This window comes from Gymnoscopelus microlampas, assembly GCF_963454915.1.
Source record: "Gymnoscopelus microlampas genome assembly, chromosome: 13".
In the NCBI taxonomy this organism is placed as follows: Eukaryota; Metazoa; Chordata; class Actinopteri; order Myctophiformes; family Myctophidae; genus Gymnoscopelus; species Gymnoscopelus microlampas.
The window spans coordinates 4,993,484-5,016,637 of record NC_139950.1 but is presented as its reverse complement, the minus strand read 5'-3'; the positions used below and the strand labels follow the sequence as shown (position 1 = coordinate 5,016,637).

Here is a 23,154-nt window from a genome sequence, read left to right as displayed (position 1 = left end):
AGAGAGTCATTCCAAATATCACTGAAACCATTCTCACCCCAATTGGCCAAAGGGGGGCGCTATAGCAATTTTTTGAAAATGCAAACTTTAAACAGGCAAAAGTCATGCCTCGTTTGGCCGAAAGTCGTGAAACTTGCTTACACTTGTGCCTTGACTCATGAGGAACACATCTATCGCTTTGACCAGTAAGCTCCGCCCTTAGATTGTCCGCAATTTTGAGCAGTTTGAAAAACACTTAAACCCAGGATTTTTCAGCTATTTGCGTGAAACTGTATCATCTGTGTGATCTCCTTTTTCACAGTTACTTGTCTGTTGGGCCAATGGCGTCTCCCTTAAATGAATGCCTCACAATCTCAAGGTCGCCAGTTCAAGCCTCACTTGATGCAGACTTAATTTAAGTTGAATTGCAAACAACATGACTGTATCAATGAGTACATGTGCAAATGGTAAAGATAACCTGAAATGCTTATTTGAGACTACGTTTTTTCAACGTATGACATACTTCATTCTGAAAATAGCTGATCTACAATCTCACAACTTTTCATGGTTTGTGAGCTTGTAGATCGGCTACTTTCACTAGTTTTGGTTCTGAGGAGATGTACAATTTCTTCATTGGTAAATGGTTTGTGAACGAGGGATCTTAGTGTTAGTGAAACAGGGGCTTGGTTCATGAAAGAAGGCAAGAGTTTATGATCTTCAACAGACAATATCAGCCTGGACAAAGCTATAGCACTATAGGTAGTGTTGCAGCCTATTAGTCTGAAGGTTGAGAGTTTGAATCCTGTTAATGGCAGTAGGTTGAGATGTCCAATCAAACCATTATGTTTCCATCTCTCTCTCTCATCAATCTATTGTTTCCATGTCACTCTCTCTCTCTTCAATCTATTCCGTTTCCATGTCTCTCTCTCTCTCTATTCACTGGCCCCGTATTATCGCTGCTTGCAGCTATATTTACGGGGCCAGAGCTCAGCTCTGGACCTGTTTTGTTATTGGCAGTATTCTGTCACTTCTTCTTCTTCTGCCACTTTTCGCAGTTCTGGCTTAACTGTGCTGTCGCTTTTTACGAAACTCGGCCATATGGTAGATGGTCATGAAAAACGATCAAAAAATAATTCTCACAATCTTTCGTCCAAAGGTGGCGCTATAGCACTCAATTGAAAAATGCCAACTTTGAACAGGTACAACTCATGCCCTGTTTGACCTACAGCCATGAAACTTGGATACACATATGCGTCTCCTCATGCTGAACAACTTTCACCCTTTGACTTTTGACCTCTGACCTTTAGATCTCCCACCATTTTGAATTATATGAAAAACAGTCATTGGCTCCTAACTTCTGCATTTTTTCACTTATGGAAAATCCGTAGGAAATTTTTGTAGGCAGTGGTCCAAAGTTCAAGTGTTAAACGTTTCGTGCAGATTGCTCAAAAATCCCAGGAGGAGATAGATTTTAACTATTACAGTTTTATGAAAATTATTCATCTGTGCCTAAAACATACATGCAGACTCACATTTCTTTGAAACTTTGCAGAAATGTACAGGGTCATTCCAAATATCACTGAAACTAATCTTACTCCAATTGGCCAAAAGGGGGCGCTATAGCAATTTTTTTAAAAGGCAGACTTTAAACAGGCATAAGTCATGCCTCGTTTGGCCGAAAGTCGTAACTTGCTTACACATGTGCCTTGACTCATGAGGAACACACGTATCGATTTGACCATTAAGCTCCGCCCTTAGATTTTCCGCAATTTTGAGCAGTTTGAAAAATACTTGTTTTTGCCAGTTCTGGCTTAACCGTGCATACGCTTTTTACGAAACTCGGCCATATGGTAGATGCTCATGAAAAACTACCAAGAAATAATTCTCACACTCATTCGTCAAAGGGTGGCGCCAAAAGCACTCAATTGAAAGTGCCAACTTTGAACAGGTACAACTCATGCCCTGTTTGGCCTACAACCATGAAACTTCGATACACACATGCGTCTCTTCATGCCCGACAACTTTTGTGGTCTGACTTTTGACCTCTGACCTTTAGATCGCCCACCATTTTGAATTATATGTAAAACAGTCATTGGCTCCTAACTTCTGCATTTTTTCACTTATGGAAAATCCGTTGGAATTTTTTGTAGGCAGTGGTCCAAAGTTCAAGTGTTAAACGTTTTGTGCAGATTGCTCAAAAATCCCAGGAGGAGATAGATTTTAACTATTACAGTTTTATGAAAATTATTCATCTGTGCCTAAAACATACATGCAGACTCACATTTCTTTGAAACTTTGCAGAAATGTACAGGGTCATTCCAAATATCACTGAAACCAATCTCACTCCAATTGGCCAAAAGGGGGCGCTATAGCAATTTTTTGAAAAGGCAGACTTTAAACAAGCATAAATCATGCCTCGTTTGGCCGAAAGTCGTGAAACTTGCTTACACATGTGCCTTGACTCATGAGGAACACACGTATCGATTTGACCATTAAGCTCCGCCCTTACATTGTCCGCAATTTTGAGCAGTTTGAAAAACACTTAAACCCAGGATTTTTTCAGCTATTTGCGTGAAACTGTATCATCTGTGTGATCTCCTTTTTCACAGTTACTTGTCTGTTGGGCCAATGGCGTCTCCCTTAAATGAATGCCTCCCAATCTCAAGGTCGCCAGTTCAAGCCTCACTTGATGCAGACTTAATTTAAGTTGAATTGCAAACAACATGACTGTATCAATGAATACATGTGCAAATGGTAAAGATAACCTGAAGTGCTTATTTGAGAGTACGTTTTTTCAACGTATGACATACTTTATCTGAAAATAGCTGATCTACAATCTCACAACTTTTCATGGTTTCTGAGCTTGTAAATCGGCTACTTTCACTAGTTTTGGTTCTGAGGAGATGTACAATTTCTTCATTGGTAAATGGTTTGTGAACGAGTGATCTTAGTGTTAGTGAAACAGGGGCTTGGTTCATGAAAGAAGGCAAGAGTTTATGATCTTCAACAGACAATATCAGCCTGGACAAAGCTATAGCACTATAGGTAGTGTTGCAGCCTATTAGTCTGAAGGTTGAGAGTTCGAATCCTGTTAATGGCAGTAGGTTGAGATGTCCAATCAAACCATTATGTTTCCATCTCTCTCTCTCATCAATCTATTGTTTCCATGTCACTCTCTCTCTCTTCAATCTATTCCGTTTCCATGTCTCTCTCTCTCTCTATTCACTGGCCCCGTATTATCGCTGCTTGCAGCTATATTTACAGTTGTATTTTGTCCCTCATATGAATGTAGCTGTGTTTATGTATTTCTGTCGTTTGCATCGGCCTGAGGGTTGCTAGTAGTAGAACTGAATTTGTATTGCTTTAATTGCATCTTGTCTTGTGTTTTATCACTTCTGCTGGGAGAAGTGATCAAATCTCTCTGCTGGGAGACTGGCAGTCTTTTCTGTATTAAAAAGAAGAAAAAAAACTTCTAGCTTGTTACTGTTTTTATAGCTTGTAGATCTGCTATTTTTGGTGATGAGTGAACGAGCGTACTAAGTATACTTGCAACTCAGATCTGTTTCACTACAAAGAGGGTTTTCATTTCCACTCATGTTGAGATCTACAATACAACTTCTTTGTTGATAAATGAATGTGGAAAATACACAGCAGATGGACATCACAGCAAAACAGCTTAGCATCAAATTCAGTTTAACCCCTGAAACCTATTTTATACATCAGCATACAACAATGGACAGCAGGTATCTTGTCTTGATGAGAGCAACTGTTGTGAATATGAACAGTCTGGATGATCCATGATGATGAGACTTGCAATTATATTCTGATTTGAGTAATGAGGTGTCAAAGTGGAGTAAAAGAAACATTTTCTGGTTTTAATGTATTGAAGTAAAAGTTGTGATGAATAGGCTATAATTTCAAGTAAAGTATTGTAACAACTGGGAACACGCCAAATGTGACCAGATGGACACTGATAATAGTTTTGGATAAATCCAAGTGACTACGCCACTCTCTTAAGGGGAGAGACCCCGAACAAACTATGCATTTACTCCCCACACAAGTTGGACAAGACAGACAGAGGCTTTCGTGTGTACAATCATATGCCCACTTTATTTAAATAGATAGCAGCAGAAGAGTCTGATCAAAGTATCACCACTAATTGACCGGGGGGCAATAAGACATTTTTTTAGAATACACTGAGAATACACTGCACACTGATAAAATAACACTGCACACTAAAAGTGGGGAAGGGACAAGAACGGGCATCAATGAGAAGATACAATAACTGAGGACTCTTATAAATCTGAAGCAACAGTGGGGCACTTGAGTAGCAACTACTTAAAAAAAAAAAATTGCATTGTAGTCATTTAGTCACACTCCAGCATGGACCATTTAATCTTAGTGCTTAATTAGCTTTCCAGTTTAGTAGACCTTGTATTGTGAATTTGTACTTCCATGTACTGTTATGTACTGTCATGTACTGTTCTCATGTCTTACTAAATAAAGTACATCAATCAATCTATCAAACCACTTTCCAGTTAGCGGCGGTTAAGTCTGCCTTGCTGGAGGACATTATCCTGCCATGCAACTCTACCTGCTGGCGTCTGGAAATAATCTTTAAAAGCGTTCCGAACGGCCAACCCATCTTTTGTTGCTCGAGCTGCAGTGTTGCGTGCTAGACCAAGGAGGTTGTTATCAACCCTGACAATATCTCTCCATTCTCCATCAGCACTGGCACTGTCCACCAGTGCGTTGTCCACATAGCGTGGCCCTACAGCTGTGTCACTGTCAGTGACTGTCAGGTAATTGTGTAGCGCCACACAAGCCTTGGTTATGTCTTCAGCTTTTTCAATGCTACACTCCATGGGACCTCCGAAGATCCTCCACCTTGCCCTAAGAATACCGAAGGCATTCTCGATCACCGCCGTGCTCTCGAAAGCCTGTAATTGTAGATGCGCTCATCACCTGTCAGATTCCTCCATGTAAAAGAAAGAAAACATAACATAAGACTATATAGCCTAGGTATAAAATAGGGCTAAAGTGGTTAATGTATGTTTTATAATGTAATAATTTATATCTACAAAGTGAATAGTAACTACATGTTTTCAAATAATTGTAGTGGAGTAAATAGTACAATATTTGCCTCTGAGATGTAGTGGAGTAGAAGTAAAAGTATGGACAATTGGAAATACTTAAGTAAAGTAAAAGTACCTCAAAACTGTGTACTAGGGTAAATGTATTTAGTTACTTTAAACCACTGGCAATAGATGCAATGCAGTCTCACCTCCATAAGGTCTCATCAGGTTCACTTTTGTGGGAAAGGCCTCGTCGGCGACGAAGACATGCGGCGCGATGACCTCACTTCCTGGCAGCAACGATGGACGTGGAAGAGGGAGCTGTCCATCGATTAGCTGTGATCCGAAGACGCTCCTTGAGAAGAAACCAGCGTCACTGTCTCGTCCATACGCACCGATGTCGATGTAGGTGAACTTGTACCTGGCATCACAGGCGGCCATCAGGATGAAGCTGAAGTAACCTTGATTGATTGAATATTTTATTAGACAGAAATGTAAAAATTCAATTCATCAACATATAAAATAGCACCAAACATTTAATATCATCACCGATATAAGCTATGACCTTGTATATCTGCTATTTTTGAAAAGCCAAAGTATAAAAGGTTAAAATGGTTAAAATTGTTGTGATGCTATATGAACACATTTTGCTGCGGTCAACATTAGAATCCACACCACGCCAGTGGCTTTACCTTTGGCTATTCAAAAATAGCAGATCTACAAGCTCATACATTTTAACTCAAGGTACATTACCTTTGTAATTGAAGTAGGCGCTTCCACTGTTGATTGGTGCTTGGATTTGGACATGTTTTCCATCGATAGCCCCGACACAGTTGGGAAAATTCCAGTCTTCCCAGAATTCTGCCTTCAGCCTCAACCCCTCTGCTCCCGTAGGAAAAGCAACAAACTCATCCTTCAGTGCCAGCCATATTGCTTGGCATACCTCACTGGCAATCGCAGCCACCGTTGAAATGCCAAGCAAGAAGGTTCCTGCCACAGACTGATGGCTGTAGCCGTGGGCAATGATCTTCAGTGTGACAGCAAGGCGCTCGGCTGGACTCACAGGGTTGCTGTGGTTGAGTCCGTGTTGTATGTACGGCGTCACCCGACGAAGCAGGTCGTCGAATTTAGCGACGGACATTCGAAAGTACTGATGGTGCCGTTCGGGGTCTATTCGTCTCATTCGCAGGACGATTCTAAAAAACTCCCCATCTACGCGTCGCTCTGTATTTAATGGCCTGACGTACCATTGTCTGCGCCTCCTCTCCCTCTCTTGTCTCCTTCTTCTTATCCTTCTTCTCAAAAGCATGAGCAACAACAGTTCCTCTTCGGCAACCAAAGCAGCGTCCGACTTATTTGCAACACAATCCATGACAACTGAAGTAAACAAACATCTACGCTGAACACTGCTACTTGACTACTTCCTACTTACTTCAAAATGTAGCGATGCATTATGGGTATGGTACATACTCTCACAACTGGCATCTAGTGGATGAATAGGTGTATTACGCCTGTACACTTTAAAATAAATAAAATATCCCCTAAATAACGTGAGCGACCATGCATGTGTCCGTAAAGAACGGACGGAATCCCTCACCCCCTGACGCACGTTTCAGACCCATCTAATGACTTTAAACGGGCCTTAAGAAAGGGTTAAAAATGAACCCCATGGGACATTTTTTCAGCCTGGTACCTGGCAGAATCTTAACACATAGGGTGCCGATCACGGTCTGAACCGTGTGTTTACATAGTAGCGCTCTGGCGCCGTTCACGGTCTGGACCGTGAGTTCTGTCTTTTTGTTTTTTTCGTTTTTCTCCGCACGGGCGGGGTTAGAGCAGCCCTGGGAGTACCCATTGTGATCCTAAGAAGGATAGGCCAAATGGATGACCGGAAACAAAAACATGGCTTCCGTCCACTTCCTGTCTATTTCCTTCTTTAAAACGCCTATATCTCCGAATCCGTTTCCTGTGGTGAAAACCGGTCATGCGCGATGCGTAACCCCCATCCCCCCCCCCCCCCGTTGTAACTCGCAAGTGAAATGTTATGGTTCCAGGCTGTAGCCAGGGTCATCGCTCAACATGAACGGATGCTTTTTTTTACGTGGATTTGCTCGTCGCGGAGTCTACAGATATAAACAGTAAAGCGCAGTCAATGGGGATTTGTCCCTGTAGGTTGTTTATTTGAATAGCTATGCTGTTTTGTCTTTTTTTACATTTTCGAATTTGGGTAGGAGTTGTGTAAGAAAGGGTTAAAAATGAACCCCATGGGACATTTTTTCAGCCTGTTACCTGGCAGAATCTTAAAATACACCCTTCAAGGATTACGAAAAAACAGGTGGCGTAAAAAAATCCACCCTATGCGCGTGGACCCCCCTTTCCATCTAGACTAACTGTTGAGACTAACTTACAGTTACTTATAGTGCAACCTGAATTGAATCATCACACAGAAAGCTTTGTGTCTTTTAGTTGGTTTATTAATGATCGCTCCTCTCTCAATTTCCCGTTTCAATCATGTCATCATGTTACATAACATTGTGTGTCCCTATACATTTCGGTTACCCTCATACCTGTTCCTGGTCATGTGACCTGGATAACCAATACATGACACACAATGGATGTAGAAAATGCAGTATAGACCCCTTAACAGACGACGTCACACTGATAAGAACCAGTATGCGCGCAACCAGTATGCGCGCAATGAAACCCATTCTGTCAGTTCTTGCTAGGACGTGCCTCACTAGCCAACACACAAGAGGGGGTTGGGGTGTGCTGAAACCAGCGTACCCGAAACAACATGTTGGGAATTGATTGCGTGAAACAATCACCTGTGCATCCAGTCTCAATGTTAGTAAGCAAATATTTGGTCTATAGATTCCAGTATAGAGTTTCAATAGACGGGTTTCCGCGCGACGCCATCACAGAGCAGAATGCGCAATCTGAGCATGCTTGGGGTAGAACGAACCCGGAAGCGCCATTCACTCTGTTGTTGTGTTTGGGAGTTAGATAGGCATAATGCTGCTATTATAGGCATAATAGGCATAATGCTGCTATTATATACAAATAAAGGTTTTGTTTGTAAATGTTTTATTATAGTTCACTCACCTACAGTCACTGTATATGTGTGATAGTGTTTTATTATATTTCATTCACCTACAGTCACTGTATATTTGTGATAGTGTTTTATTATAGTTCATTCACCTTCAGTCACTGTATATGTGTAATGGTGTTTTATTATAGTTCATTCACCTACAGTCACTGTATATGTGTAATAGTGTTTTATGATACGGTAGTTCATTCACCTACAGTCACTGTATATGTGTGATAGTGCTTTATTATAGTTGTATTAAATTAAGTTCTAAGGTTTAACTTTAGAACTGCCTTATGTGCCACTTGTAATAATACAGTATGTGACCTGTAGAGAAGATTATGACACATTATGACACACTACTTTTCATAGCTCACCACACATCTGCCCCCTCGGAGTATAATTAATTGCGGCCAGCACAAACTCACAACATTACGGTCGGCCATCAGCGTCACCGCCGACCACCACCGAGCGACACCGAAACACCGCGAGCCGGACAACATCACAGTACACCATTTTGTTCCCTTTAGCGTGAGCACCGCCACCGACCGGCAGTATGAGTTGCCACGTTTGGAAAAGACAAGCAGCAGGTCAGTGTTGCCAGATGTGCGCCAGAAACAAGCAACCACCTTCATGAAAAAAAAAAAAAAACAGCCGAAGGGGTCCGCGATGTTTCACGGATGTTTCCCCAGGGGGTCCCCCATGTATATATATTTTTTAATATATATATATTTTTTTAACTTTTTGGGGGGACATTTTTATCCCACGATTTTGGTACCCCAAAATCAGCGCGCCCTCGCTAGAGCCCCGTGCGCGGCCGGACCTCTAGTTCTGTACATTTGTGGTAAAAAAAAATAAGAAAATCTAAGAATACAAATCTAAAAGGAACAATAGTTTTAAAGACCAAGATATGTCTGCAAAGAAACCATATCTTGGTCAATCGCTTGCATTCATCGAAAGAAAAGGTGTCAAGGAGAGGTATAGGGAGAGTGAAGTGCTAGGAGGTGAGGTGGAGTCTGAAGGGGGGAGTCTTCAGAGTGTGGCAGAAGATTGGGAGTGAGTAAGCAGTTCTGACTGCAGTGGGGAGTTTATAACAAAGTTTGGGAGTCAGGATGGAGAATAGTCTAGGACGTGCAGGAGTGTTGTCCAGAGTGTTTTAGGTAATGGAGAATAGTCTAGGACGTGTGGGGCGTTGTCCCGGGTGTTTTAGGTAAGACTTGTACAACATTCTTCTGTTGTACAAGCTGATCTAAATGAGTGGGATGGATTATAGGGTTGGGTCAGGCTCTGAAGGCATGGGGTGCCATGCCTTTAGTCGCTTTGTAGGCCAACATCAGTTGTACTCTGTGCAGGCAGCAACTGGAAGCCAATGGAGCGAGTGGGAAAGGGGGAAACGTGATAATTTTGGCTGGTGAAAGACCAGGCATGCTGCGCCATTCTGAAGCATATGGAGGCGCTTCAGTGAGCATGCTGGGAGGCCAGTCAGGAGGGACTTAAACTTGTCAAGATGGAGTTTGTAGTACATGACAAATTCCATCCCAACACAAAAAAAGATAAACAAAAAAGAAAGATGAATTCGACTGAATATTATGTTTAAAAGCAGCTCAGATTCTGTATTCTTATTTCCAGTGACATTGCTGACACACGTGCATATTGAAATGATTGTGATTTATTTCATGAACAATCAGCTTCCATTTAAAAAGAAATGCTGTTTAGCTGAATTCAAATCACTGTGTCCATTCATTGTTTAAAGTCTGTTGTAAAGATGTTGTAATTTTTGTCAGCCGATAAGTTCTTTTACAGCCTGTTATGCTTTACGAAACGCAGTAATTTGAATTAGCCATGTAAAACTTTATGGTGTGGAGTAATGAAACAGCGAGACAGGAGACGTACTGTAGGTGAGTCGAGGTACTGTAGTTTACTTATCTCCACTTAAAGCACATGCATTCACTGCGGTCAGCAACAATATAACAACAATAATCCGGAACCGGAAGTTACTATTCACATTAACCCCCACTTTTAAAGGCTGAAGCCCTCTTTGGTGAATGTCTCTCATAGTCTCTCGATGTGGGACACCACAATGGCATTTAGTTTTCTCTTTCTATGAGTTTTTTAACATTGAATGGATTTTCTTTTTAACACTCAGTGAACTGAACAGTGATCATTTTATCGTGCAGGTTCTGTGCTACCTGCTGTTCCTCCAGTCCATGTCATTTGTAAAGCCCAGAATGGAGGACCCGTCAACTTCAGCATCAGCATCAGCTCCACAGGCACAGGTACATATACTGTATTGTCTTCTTTATTCACTGTGAGTGGTTGAAGCTCAGCGGCACCTTTTCTTTACTTGTGTATATTCCCTTGAGCAGAAAAACTTCACAGGACTCCGATGTAAAAAGAACACAAAATATTTATTCCAAAAAATTTATTCCCTATTTCAGAAGTGTTTTAAAACAAGTTCTTAAACTCAAAATTATACTATCCAGTCAAAAAAGCGTGTCGCTCTGACCTTGTCTTGAGCATCAGCTGAATCTGCACTGCCCTAAAACACTCAGGTGTTAGTATTTTTTAATTAAATTCTAAGTTACACAACATAAGCTCTCTTAAAGGGAAAGACCACTTTGGTAGAGGTTTGGGATGTGTGCCGTGATGTCCTCATTGACTTAGATTGTATGCTGAAACAGCTCTCAAAGTCACTCTTTTAGCACATAAATGAACGCAAACAAAGTTGATTCAGACAATATAGAGCATCACCAAACCCAGTACTGTTTTCTTTTAAATTAAAAGATTAACTTCCTGTTGATTTTGCCATGTTTATTAGGAAGAAAACCTTCTTCAAATATTAAAATCAACAGGAAGTTAAAATGTTTATTTAAAAAAAGAATAGTACTGAGTTTGGTGATGTTCTATATTGTCTGACGTACGCATTGTAAAAGAGTGACTTTGACAGCTGTTTCAGCGTACAATGTAAGTCAATGAGGAGCATATTTTGAATTATCAATTTCTAATCACTGGAGCAATTCTTTTAAAATTTTCCCACCTTTGGAGTTACATCATGGCAAGGTAACTACACAACCCAAACCTCTACCAGTGGTCTAGCCCTTTAACTTATATAACAATCATACCCTTCAATATACATGAACTGTTGAACCAAAATACAAAATCATAAAATAAAGCCGTTATTAATAAAAAATATATTCAAACTTGGCTCCCACATACCGGCCCCTTAATTATACTCTGGAGACAATTACAAAAATATAACACATGGAGCCAAAGTATTCTTTCTCTGTTGCTTGATTTACCGTTTACCTATACTTACGCTGGGAGCCAAGAATTGGCTGCACCTAAGACCTTGACAGAGGTAAGAAAGCACTGCCTCATTCAGCTTTTTGGAGGAGGAAAATCTTTGTGATGGGCCGGTCGAGCGTATTGGTTTTGGTCTTGATACAGACCTGACATACCAGCCCAAACTTGTCTGGGATTGTCCGGATGATCCTTCTCATGACCCAGGTGTTGCGTGGTGCTGAGTCGTAGACGATCAACACAACGTCTCCAGTGGCAAAGTTGCGAGATGGATGGGAACACTTGTGGCGCTCTTGCGGCTGTAAGATATTCTCTTGTCCATCGCTTCCAGAATAATTATGTCTGTCATATGCTGGATCTGTTTCCAGCTCCTGCATGCATACAGATCCTGTCTATCTAACACACCTGGTGGTAGAGGCCGCTTGGTCTTGAGGAGCAAGAGGTGATTCGGCGTAAGTGCTTCCCCATCATTTGGATTGCCAGACATCTTGGTTATAGGCCGACTGTTGATGATGGCCTCTGCCTCACATAGCAGGGTGTGTAGACCCTCCTCGTCAAGGGTCTGAAGCTTAAAAGTGGTGCTGAGGATCTTCCTTACATACCTGATCAGTCTCTCTCAGAATCCTCCGTGGTGGGAGCCAGTGGGATGATTAGACATCCACTGGATGGCATTCTGATGTAGGGTGTGCTCGATCTTGAAACTATTCCACTCTTCAACGGCTCTCTTAATCTCACTCAGCTGCATGTATAAAGGAGTCGGTATCCTGTGAAGACGCTCTCTCTAAGTGTATTGCACAGCGTTTTACCTCGAATGGGCCTAAGTAGTCCACTCTAGTGTTGGTGAATGGAGGCTTGTCTGCCAGGACTCTGTCTCTAGGAAGGTCAGCCATCTGTTGTTGTCCTGAAGCTCCATGTGAGCGTCGGCAAACATGGCACTTGGAAAGGATTTTCCTTATAGCCGAATTTGCATCAGGGATCCATTACTTTGATTGCAACTTGGAGATCACATGATCGCGACCACTGTGGCCCAAGTTCTCATGGATCTCCCCGAGGATCAGATTTGCGACATGAAGATTCTTGTCCAAGATTGCTGGCTGCTTTGACTCCTCAGGCATGGCTGCCCTGCTGAGTCTTCCTCCTACTCTGAGGATGCCCTCTTGGAGGACTTGATTGAACCTGAAAAGGCTACTGCTTCTCTTTACTCCTTCACCTCATTTCTTTGTCGAATGTTTTTCTTTTTACAGTAGCGAAGGATCTCCTGCTCTGCTTCTGTAAGATTCTCCAGTGTGAGCTTACAAGAGTCTTCTCTCAAGAGACTTGCCATGAAGCTCTTCATCTCCCTGTCTACCTCAAGCGGAGAGAAAGTAGCATTCGACTCTTTCATTTTACGCCCGAGGCTCATTAGAATGCTCTTGATCTTAAGCATCCAAGCAACTGCTATCCTATGGTGAATCCAGGAAGAGAAGTACTGCAGGAACTCCAGCACAGCATCTACTTGATCTGTAATGCAGTAGCACTGACCACGGCATTCCTTACTTCTGGGTCCTCCGTGGTTAGGTCCCCAGGGTTGTCTAAGTTCTTGGACCATTCTTCCATTCTTCTGCCTCTGTAACAAAGCGTGGGTTTTGATTAATGTATCTGCCTTGAGTCCCCTTGACGCCTAGTCTGCAGGATTCAGTGAAGTATTAACATATCTCCACTGACATGATTTAGAGATCTTCAAGATGGTCTCACTTGGTTTGCAACAAAAGTGCGGAATCTGCTTGTTCTATCCTATAATACATTGCAGATAAGCCCCGTCTTCCGTCATCACTCACTCATTCACTTCCGTTATCATTGTTTCCCTTCCATTAACACAACCACAACATAACACTGTCACTAACCACACAAGCCACAACGTGCGCGATTAATTGACAGGTGCCGTAGGCTACTTTTCATTGCTCACCACACATTTGCCTCCTCGGAGCATAATTAATTGCGAACAGCACAAACTGACAACATTACGGGTACACCATTTTGTTCCCTTTAGTGTGAGCACCGCCGAGCGAAACCGAAACCAACACGACACAGCCACTATTGAAATCTCCCCACAACAACAACACACGCGACACTTCGCTTCAAACCACGCCGTTGCTTTCACTTTAGTCATGTCTCTATCACACCACACTCACGGTAATTTGTCCGTCATTCACGTGCCATGTACATCCCAAAGACAACCAACACCACGCAGCCGCTTTTGTAATCTCCCCACAACAACAACACACGAGTCGGCATCTGGGTTGCCACGTCGGGGTTGACAAGCAGACAGGTCTGTGTCCCAAGACTCCCAGGGGGTCCCCCATGTATTTTTTTTCTTTTTTTTTTTAATGCCTTTTTTTTACACTTTTTTGGGGAAATTTTTTATCCCACAATTTTGGAACCCCAAAATAAGCGAGCCCTCGCTAGAGCCCTGTGCGCGGCTAGGACGGGCGCCCGGACCTCTAGTTTCTTATACATTTCAACATGGTTTTGCTGTCTGTCCAGGACACAGACTCCTCGAGTTTCAGCTGCAGTTCCGATCTCAACATCTTGTCCATACGAGCAGCCATGGTAGCTGCAGTGAGCTCCATGGGTGGGATCGTCATGGGCTTGAGTGGAGCCACTCTGGCCTTCCCCACGGCAAAAACCATGTTCTGAGGCTGTAGCGCGTAGTTCAGTAGCATGTAGCTAACTGTCACGTAACCTTCTTCGCTCGCGTCAGCAAAGTTGTGAAGCTGACTGAATACTGCATCACCAAAGTCTGCAGGCTTGTAACTCCTTGGGACTCTGATGTCCACCTGGTGAAGCTCTGTTTTCCATGCAGACCACTCAAGAGCTTACTCATCAGGTATCAGGTCATCCGAGCCTAGCTTCAGTCTGCAGAGCCCTTGCAGGATTCCCTTGGCTGGCAGCACGACTGGTGCCACAAAAAGATTAGTGTCACCCTCCGACCTAACTCCTCTTTTCTGCCGAAGGTTCTGTCCTCCGAGTATGTGAACTGACCCTTTCACCTGTCGGCCTACACCTCTCCCTTGAGTGAAGGGGGGATGAGTGGTGCCCCCAGTGCATTGTGCCCTGTTAGGGCCTTGGACACTTATATCACACGCGCATAAGCGATAAGAAAGACTGATCAGCTTTTCGTCTTCTATGAGGATGAGCGAGTTCTGAGTCAGACACTTTCTAAACAGAGACTCTCACATTGGCTTGCTGACACCATCACGAACGCTTACCAGTTGCCTGGCTGGCCTTTGCCTTCCTCTGTGGTGGCACACTCCACCAGGGGTGTGGCTAGCTCTTGGGCACAGCTCAGAGGGGTTCCCCCTGTTCCCCTGATATTTGTGCCTCGGCCAACTGGACGATCCTCTGGAGACGGACGACAACTCGCTACTGCAATGACTGTTTGAAGCTCGTCCCCTTCTTCTAGGTGAGTCTTGAGCTTCCTTGTTCTCTTACATAGATCACCTATTCATCTGCTGCTGTGATATCATATTGGAGTGATCCAATATAGCGCTACATAATGAAGGTTATGTAGGTAACCACGGTTATCTGAGTGAATTGGATCACTCCAATCTTTTGCGGAGATCTATGGCGCCTCGAAAGGGACATGAGGTCGAAAGTAGTGCCGCTTGGGGATTTTATGCTGGCGCAGTAGCACCGCCCCCAGCCGCAGCACTACACAGGACTACTCTGTAAGTCTGCCTCGGATGCCCCTGTCGTGCGGAGGGATAAATCATATTGGAGTGATCCAATTTGCTCACATAACCGGGGTTAGCTACATAACCTCCATTTCCAATCCTTAAAGAATGTCCATTTATCCGAGTGGAGCAAGGTTTTTTGATGAACGTGAGTGGTTGAAGGTCAGCGGCCACTTTTCTTTACTCGTGTATATTCCATTGCGCAGAAAAACTTCACAGGACTCCGATGTAAAAAGTTATTAAACTAGAAAAAACATGTCGCTCTGACCTTGTGAGCATCACCTGAATCTGCACTGCCCTAAAACAATCAGGTGTTAGTATTTATTTTAGTAAATTCTCAGTTACACAACCTAAGCTCTCTTAAAGCTACAGTAACATCATTGTTTTTAACTTAAAGCACATCACCATGAATTAAACATGAAAATGAATTTTAACAAATTATTATTAACTTTCTAACTTAACTTATTTAATAATCATACACTTCAATATACACAAACTGTTAAACCATAATACTAAATCATAGAATAAAGCCTTTAGTAATAAGTGATTCAAACTTGGCTCCCACATTCACAACACAATTATCTCATAATTAGCAGCTCACATGAGTGCAAATGTTTCCACATGTACTATGGCCATATTCAATTTATTGTATAAAGTTTGACCAAGATTGGCAAAAAGCCTAAACTCACATTTGTATCAATATTGCAGTCAAAACATCCACAACTCATTTCAGTTTTTACTATAGGTCCTAGAGAGCTGAAATTCTTTCAGCATATCCATATTTTCTTCTCTGCAACCTAGATGGAAAATGTGAAATGTTGGTGTTAACCAGTGTTGAGGGTAATGGCGTTACAAGTTACGTCGTTACAAGTAACACATTAAAGTAACACGTTAAAGTAACAATGTTACTGTAACGGAATACTTTCTGTTAGTTTTTCAATTAGAGTACTCGATTACTTATGTAACTTTTCCAAATGAACGTTACTTTGTTACATTTAAAACCTATATTTGTTGCCACAAAGGAAAAGGAAAATCCATCAAACGCATTTGCGCTGTTTCCTGATCAATGAACAAGCTTGTCTCTGTCAGCAGAGACTTGGACGGATGTTACACAGAAATCGGTGACCTGGCCAGCGGTCTGTGGTGATTGCATAATCATTCTATTCAACGGGTCACCACTTCTGGTGTGACACACGGCTAACGGCTGGTCTTGCTTTTATTACATTCATTTGTCGCACCTGTGCGTCATGGCAGAGATTGAGAGAAGACAGAGGTTTTCCGTTAGTATGGTCATGGAAGTATTCACACTATTTTGGATTTATTGGTGAAAGGAGAACGTCAAAACAACTAGCCTTGGTGAAGCCCAGCACAGCTCCACCTCCACAACACTGGTGGTCACAGTAGGCTTGCTTTTTATTTGACTTGATTTGGTAAAAGATATACAAGTAAAATCCTTCATAATATAACTTAAACCCAGGATAACACATTAAAGCGTAATTAAACACTTGTTTCCAATGTGGTTCTGCAGTTGCACTCTTTATTTTATTTTTATCAAATTTCCTCGCAAAGGGGTAAAAAAAATAATCTAACAAGTTACTTTTCTCAGAAGGTAAACCTGTAATTGCAGTAATCCTGTAACGTAACAAGTTACTTTTAAAAGTAACGTTACCCAACACTGTTGTTAACAGCGTACTGGATTTAAATAGCTGAGAGCAATACAGGAGTTTTATCATGTATTTTGAGGGGTGCACTTTTGGTCATTTGCCCTGAGGGTGTGGAATGGGGGGCCGTTTGTAAAATGTGTTCCCTCATCCATGATTCCTAACTAACTGGCCTGTGTGCACCGTACATTGCGTGTCTCTCCACAGACTTCCTCTAGGCTTATTATCCTCACACACTACATTTATCCTGAGGTATAAATTGGGCTTAAACAAGGCCCACTGAAATGTTGTATTGAGAGAATACTGAAGCATTGTTTTGATACAAAGTGACGATTATTGCAAAGTACAATCTAACAATAGCCAAGAACATCTCAGGTGGTGAGTTTCAGGTTGAAAACCACTACTGTAGCCAATACCATGCAATACATAATGTTGTTAAATAGCGCACAGGCATAAAATGATTAAAATAACATGACTGTGTACAACAGGATGCTGATGACGGCTCAACTTCATAAAAAATGGATGTAATAAAAACGGATGCAGAAAAAGGTGAGCTTTTTCTTTTCTTTTGTAGGCTACAGTTCAGTCCAGTGAGTAGGTTGTTAGCTGGTCCTATCTTTGCTTGATAGGGTGGACACTGAAGTGTACAGCTTCAATATCTTATTCTAAAACTACAAATGTACCAGTTGTTCCACTACTATTTACAGTATGTGGGGATGTAGAGATGCGGAGACGTTTATTTTTCATTGCTATTTTGACATACGTTTCTGTGATGCATACAGTATCTCAACTACTCTCTTTTCCCCTTGCAAACAGCACATTTTGTGATCCAGAACAGGGCACAGTTGATTCAAGATGTGTCCCCAGTCATGCCTATTGTAGACAGTCTAGGAACCATGGTCCATCCTGAGCTCTATACGAAGATTCACACTGAGAAGAAAAGACAGGAACAAATGAGGATACTGTACACCGAGGTGTTAACTCCAGGTGGAACAGCCATCAGTGAAGCATTTTACGAAGCCCTTAAACAACACCAACCCCACCTGTTGAAGAGGCTTGGTAAGATCAGATGTACTAATATATTTTTGTGTATACATGTATACTACAGTATGTATGCTAGCATGCATGCATGCATTCATTCATGTATATATTTATTTATTACATTTTCTTTCAGAACAGGTATGACTTAAATTGTAATACAAAATGGCCAGCACATGTATATATGTATTAACAACACGCATGGATGGTATATATTGTATATATGTATTAACAACATGCATTATATGCTACTGTACAAATATAGACAATTATTTAATACAATGTATTGTTAAGAAAAACAACCTCACAAGAAGTATTTCCTCTGTTAAGTCTCGGCTCTGAGATCCAACTCCCATCTCAAAGTGTTGGATTTAAACTACAATCACCTAGGAGACGGCGTAAATCGCCTCTCTGCTCTACCACTGGAGACTCTGAGGTATGGAGAGAACTGCTATCACTCACTGTAAATGTGTTCTAGTTGAGTAAGGAAATCATATGGTGATTCTGTACAATATTGTTTAATGTTTCATCCTGAAAAATCATGATCAATTATTGTTTCTAATATTGAATGGAATATGCAAACATTGACTTTGTATCTCCTCTACCCCCAGTTACAGACATGGTGGCGAGTGCAGGCTGCAACCAGGTCTGATGAAGTGTAAGTGTGAATTATGTTTCATTCATTAAAATGTATGATCACACATCCAGCTATGTAGATGAACAGCTCATATACACAGCAGCATGTGACATTCACTCATTCACTTCCTACTGTTAATGAAGATGATAATCACTATAAGTGTAATGTGTTTTCATTCACAAGAATCCCCTGTAAATGGTCCATACCCCCCCCCCCCCCAGCCCCGCCACCACTGACACAGCTGTAGCCTTTAGAGCTCTTATTATGTGACCATATTGCCTATACCACTGTTCTTTTGCAATTATGAGTTTTACAGGAACAGCAAAATACATCGAGACAAGTTAGTCATGTATATCATTCATCAAAAACATAAAAACTAAAATGTAAAAAATGTAATGTGTAAATATAGTGGTGGAAGAAGTACTACCAAAGTAAAAGTATCAATACTGTAATGTAGATACATTGTAAGTAGAAGTTCCGTATTCAAAATGTACTTGACTAAAAGTACAAAAGTATCGGCATTAAAATCTTAAAGTACCAAAAGTAAAAGTACTCATTGTGCAGAATGTCCTTTTTCACAAGTTCAAAATGTATAAAAAATCTATTGAAAATAGCCGATCTACAAGCTCACAATGTGTCGCGATGCGACACATTGTGAGCTTATAGATCTGCTGTAGATCTGATCTTTTGTAATAATAATCAAAATCTGAGTGAATCTGAGTGGCTCCTGATCAAGCAACAAAATATGACGTGTTGGGGTGAGGTTGGACAACAATTTGGCGGCTTGGTATGAATTCATTAATATAAATTTAAACTGATCACAAGGTTCGATGAAAAAAGTTGACAACCTGAACCTGCAGTGTTTGATTCTTCCAACGTAATAGAATGTTGGTGATAAAGTCAGGTGTAGGACTAAACAGGGATGTGTATACTATAGATTTGATTTTGTTCATTTTGGGGGTGAACTATCCCTTTAGCCCTATTCTATCTTTATAGCTGATCTACAAGCTCACAAGCTCTGCATACTTCTTCCACCAGGAAATGGACCATTATAAGGTGTGGTCTTTATCCTGTATGAAACTATTCACAGAGAATCCTCCTCTTATTCATAGCAGGTGACAGGAAGGTTGGATGAGGAACTGTTCTCTAGAGCAAGGGTTCCCAGTTGAGGCATTACATTTAGTTCGACTCGGTTCCACAGAAAAATATTGTGAACATAGACGATCTACAAGCTCTGAGATCAGATATTTTCGTAGGTGATATTTGACAATTTGGCCAATATTTGACCATTATAGTATAGTTTGTTGGTTACTTTTGACAAAGTAATGGTTTTATTATTATTACATTTTAGAGGTATTGAAAAGTCCTTAAATTGTCACTTTCAAATATGAAGGTACCCTGTATACACTTATACTGTATGTTACATTAAATATTAAGCTAATCATCTGGGGACCCCCAAAAATATCTGGGAAGCACTGCTCTACAGCAGGTGAAAGTAAGGTGGGATGAGGAACAGGGAATGGTGACAGCAGATACAACTTGTCAGTCAACAGTGAAATTATTCATCAGACTTGGTCTGTTACAGTTTGAATACTGTAAGTGCCGATTATTTGCTTAGTGATTACGTTTTCAATTAGTTGAATAATCAAAAGTGCTTTTTACTTCTTATTTTTTCATATATTTACTAATTGATGTGAAAAAATAGGTAGATTAGTCTGATTAACCACTGAAGCCAAATGTTATTCTTTGCTGTACAATGGTGTCATGCAGAAATAATAACACATACAAATAGCCAATCCACAAGTTCACATTGCAGTAAAACCTGACGCAGTGTGAGTTTGTAGAGCAGCTATTTTCACTATATACTTATGTACTGCTGAATTTTTTTTAAACACGTAGCAGATCTACAAGCTCACAATGTGTCATCAGCTTGTAGATCTGCTATTTTCACTACTTTTGAAATCAATTAGCTCTATTAACTGTTGCACACCCAGCGTAAAGTGCTACAAAAGCTTCATTTATCCAGAAGCAAGTTGTCCAGAATGTACCCAGGTCTAGATGTGACTTGTCTCAGATGTGCTCATGACCTGGTCATCCTTTGACATTCACTAAGTTTCTGAATGTTCAAAACTGTCCACATTTTGGACAGGAACATTTCATATTTTTGTGTGACACTGTCATTGATGCCAGTCAGTCCTCTGACTGTGATATTTGGTGTGGTTGTGGAGGGGAGTTATGCCTGATTTATACTTAGTTGAACACCAGTGTCACACACTGAAAATAGTAGATCTACAAGCTCACAATTTGATGCGTTGTGAGCTTGTATATCACCTATTTTCGAATATCAGTATATAAAAAAGGGTTTGTGGTTCAAGTATCTTGGGTATTAATAATATTTATTATAGTAATCTAAAGCTACAAAGTTTTCAAATAATTGCAGTGGAGTAAAAAGTACAATATTTGTCTCTGAGGTGTACTGTAGTGGAATAGAGGAAATACAGTAGTCATGTAAAGTAAAAGTAATTCAAGATTGTAAGTAATAGGGCTTAAGTGGTTAAAGTGTGTTATGTATTGATAATCTAAATCTACAATCTTGTAACTTATGTTTTCATATAATTGTAGTGGAGTAAAAAGCACAATATTTGCCTCTGAGATGTAGTGGAGTAGAGGAAACACAGTAGTCATGTGAAGTAAAATTAACAAAAAATTGTAAATACAGTAGCCTACTTGAGTAGATGTACTTCGTTACTTAACACCACTGACCACTTCAGCACTAAACTATAAAACAACAGTGAAAATAGCAGATCTACAAGCTCACAACACGTTGCGATTTTTACTATTGATTAAAAAAAGTACGATTGTAAAAACAATGTTTGTGAAAACATAATTACATCACTACACAGTAACATCCTCAGTGTTAATGTATAGACTTGTAACTCTGAGAGTGTACACGTTGGAGAGGGTTTAGAAAGGACTGTATAATAGGAACTGAGTCTGTAGGGTAAGTTTCATTCGCCCCCGGGGCGTCGGTCAGGACACATTGACAAGGAGATTTGATGGGTAGGTTTGACAGCTTTACTGGTGTTGTAGGCACAGGGTGATACAGGCATGGGTTTGCAGAATGAAGGATGGTACAAGCACTGAGTGCAACTTATTTGAATATGGTTCTGCAATAAACACACAAATAACAATAATGAATACAAAACCCATTCATAAGCCTCCAATATATCACATGTCATATCATACATGATACTATCCTAAGATAGTTTATAGGCCTAGTATGCATTTACAGTGCACAGTTATGAGATATGGTCAGATATGCATAATATCACTGATCTACAATAGTGAACATTTCCCAGACCTGACGTGCTGTAAAGTGCTTAAACATATAAACGTGCACACCAGACCCACATACACTCTCTTACATTACATTACATGTTATATAAACGTAAAGGAAAGTTTAAGCACACAATGTGGGGAATCAACATGAAAGAATGATACAATCAATAGCTGTCACTCAAACCAGCACAGGAGCCCTAATAAACATACAAAAACGTCAGTCACTCAAATAATCATGGTAGATGACAACTGCAGACATTATTGAACTAGATAATGAACTTACTATAATCACTGTAGTATGTTTACAGTGCTGAATGAATGAAAACGCCCCAGAATGCATCGGGCACTTTAGGTGGGCAGATGCATATTACTCTTAAGTTGGAACATAACAATCAAAATAATAATCAACTTATATGATGGGAGCCTTTCTAACAGTACAAATGTAACCAAATGGACCAGTAAGGGTGCATTTGTACTGTTAAATTAACAGAAAAAGCCTGTATTCAACATTATACTTGAGTAAAAGTACAAAAGTAAAGTATCATCATCATCAGGATCATTTGCAGTTAGGATTAGTCATTTAGAGATTAGGTTTGGAGTTATAGTGTGATGCGTTGCGGTCACTGAGCTTGTAGATCAGCTATTTTCAGCTTTAGGGTTGTGGTTAAAAAGAATGGGAAAAATATAACCAACCTTAAATGTTGATGTCCTCACAAGTATACAGTGGTGTAAAGTAACTAAGTACATTTACTCAAGTACTGTACTTAAGTACAATTTTGAGGTATTTTTTACTCTACTGGAGTATTTTAAATTTTCAGTACTTTTACTACACTACATCTCAGAGGCAAATTTGTTCTTTTTACTCCACTACAATTATTTGAGAACTTTAGTTACTAGTTACTTTGCAGATATAAATTATTACATTATGAAACATACATTAACCACTTTAGCCCTATATTACACAGGCTATTTGAAAATAGCCGATCTACAAGCTCGATCACAACGCGTCGCATCGCGACGCGTTGTGATATTTTTGTACTTTTACTCGAGTAGATTTTTTATTCCAGACTTTTACTGTGTGTGTGTGTGTGTGTGTGTGTGTGTGTGTGTGTGTGTGTGTGTGTGTGTGTGTGTGTGTGTGTGTGTGTGTGTGTGTGTGTGTGTGTGTGTGTGTGTGTGTTATGAGTTGTTTTTAGGTTGTTTTATGTTAGTTGCACACCAGTGGCACACACAGTGTTTAACCCCCCGCCCCCCCCCCCCCCCCCCCCCCCTCGGCGGCGGCGGCGGCGTCCCCGCCCCCATACAACCATCACAATAAAGCTCTAAA

General features: G+C 40.8%; 3 protein-coding genes across 3 annotated transcripts in view; 1 reads left to right on the top strand and 2 right to left on the bottom strand.

Annotated features, from left to right (window-relative positions):
- LOC311058176 (uncharacterized protein) overlaps positions 1 to 23,154 on the bottom strand; it is a gene marked incomplete at its 3' end in the record, with an annotated part of 66,746 nt that overhangs the window by 19,867 nt on the left and 23,725 nt on the right. The gene's annotated exons all lie outside the window — the stretch shown is intronic.
- LOC311058076 (uncharacterized protein) lies at positions 4,518 to 6,430 on the bottom strand (the record flags this gene model as incomplete). The annotated part of the gene is made up of 3 exons (XM_084075383.1): positions 5,808 to 6,430; positions 5,289 to 5,515; positions 4,518 to 4,919 (listed from the first exon to the last, which is right to left on the bottom strand). The coding sequence occupies exons 1-3, from the start codon at positions 6,424 to 6,426 to the stop codon at positions 4,518 to 4,520; spliced, it is 1,248 nt and encodes a 415-aa protein (XP_083931509.1). The 5' UTR covers positions 6,427 to 6,430.
- LOC311058285 (NACHT, LRR and PYD domains-containing protein 1b allele 3-like) lies at positions 10,313 to 18,713 on the top strand. Its single transcript, XM_084075688.1, has 5 exons — positions 10,313 to 10,415; positions 17,302 to 17,362; positions 17,630 to 17,872; positions 18,182 to 18,287; positions 18,463 to 18,713. The coding sequence occupies exons 2-5, from the start codon at positions 17,332 to 17,334 to the stop codon at positions 18,536 to 18,538; spliced, it is 456 nt and encodes a 151-aa protein (XP_083931814.1). The 5' UTR covers positions 10,313 to 10,415; positions 17,302 to 17,331; the 3' UTR covers positions 18,539 to 18,713.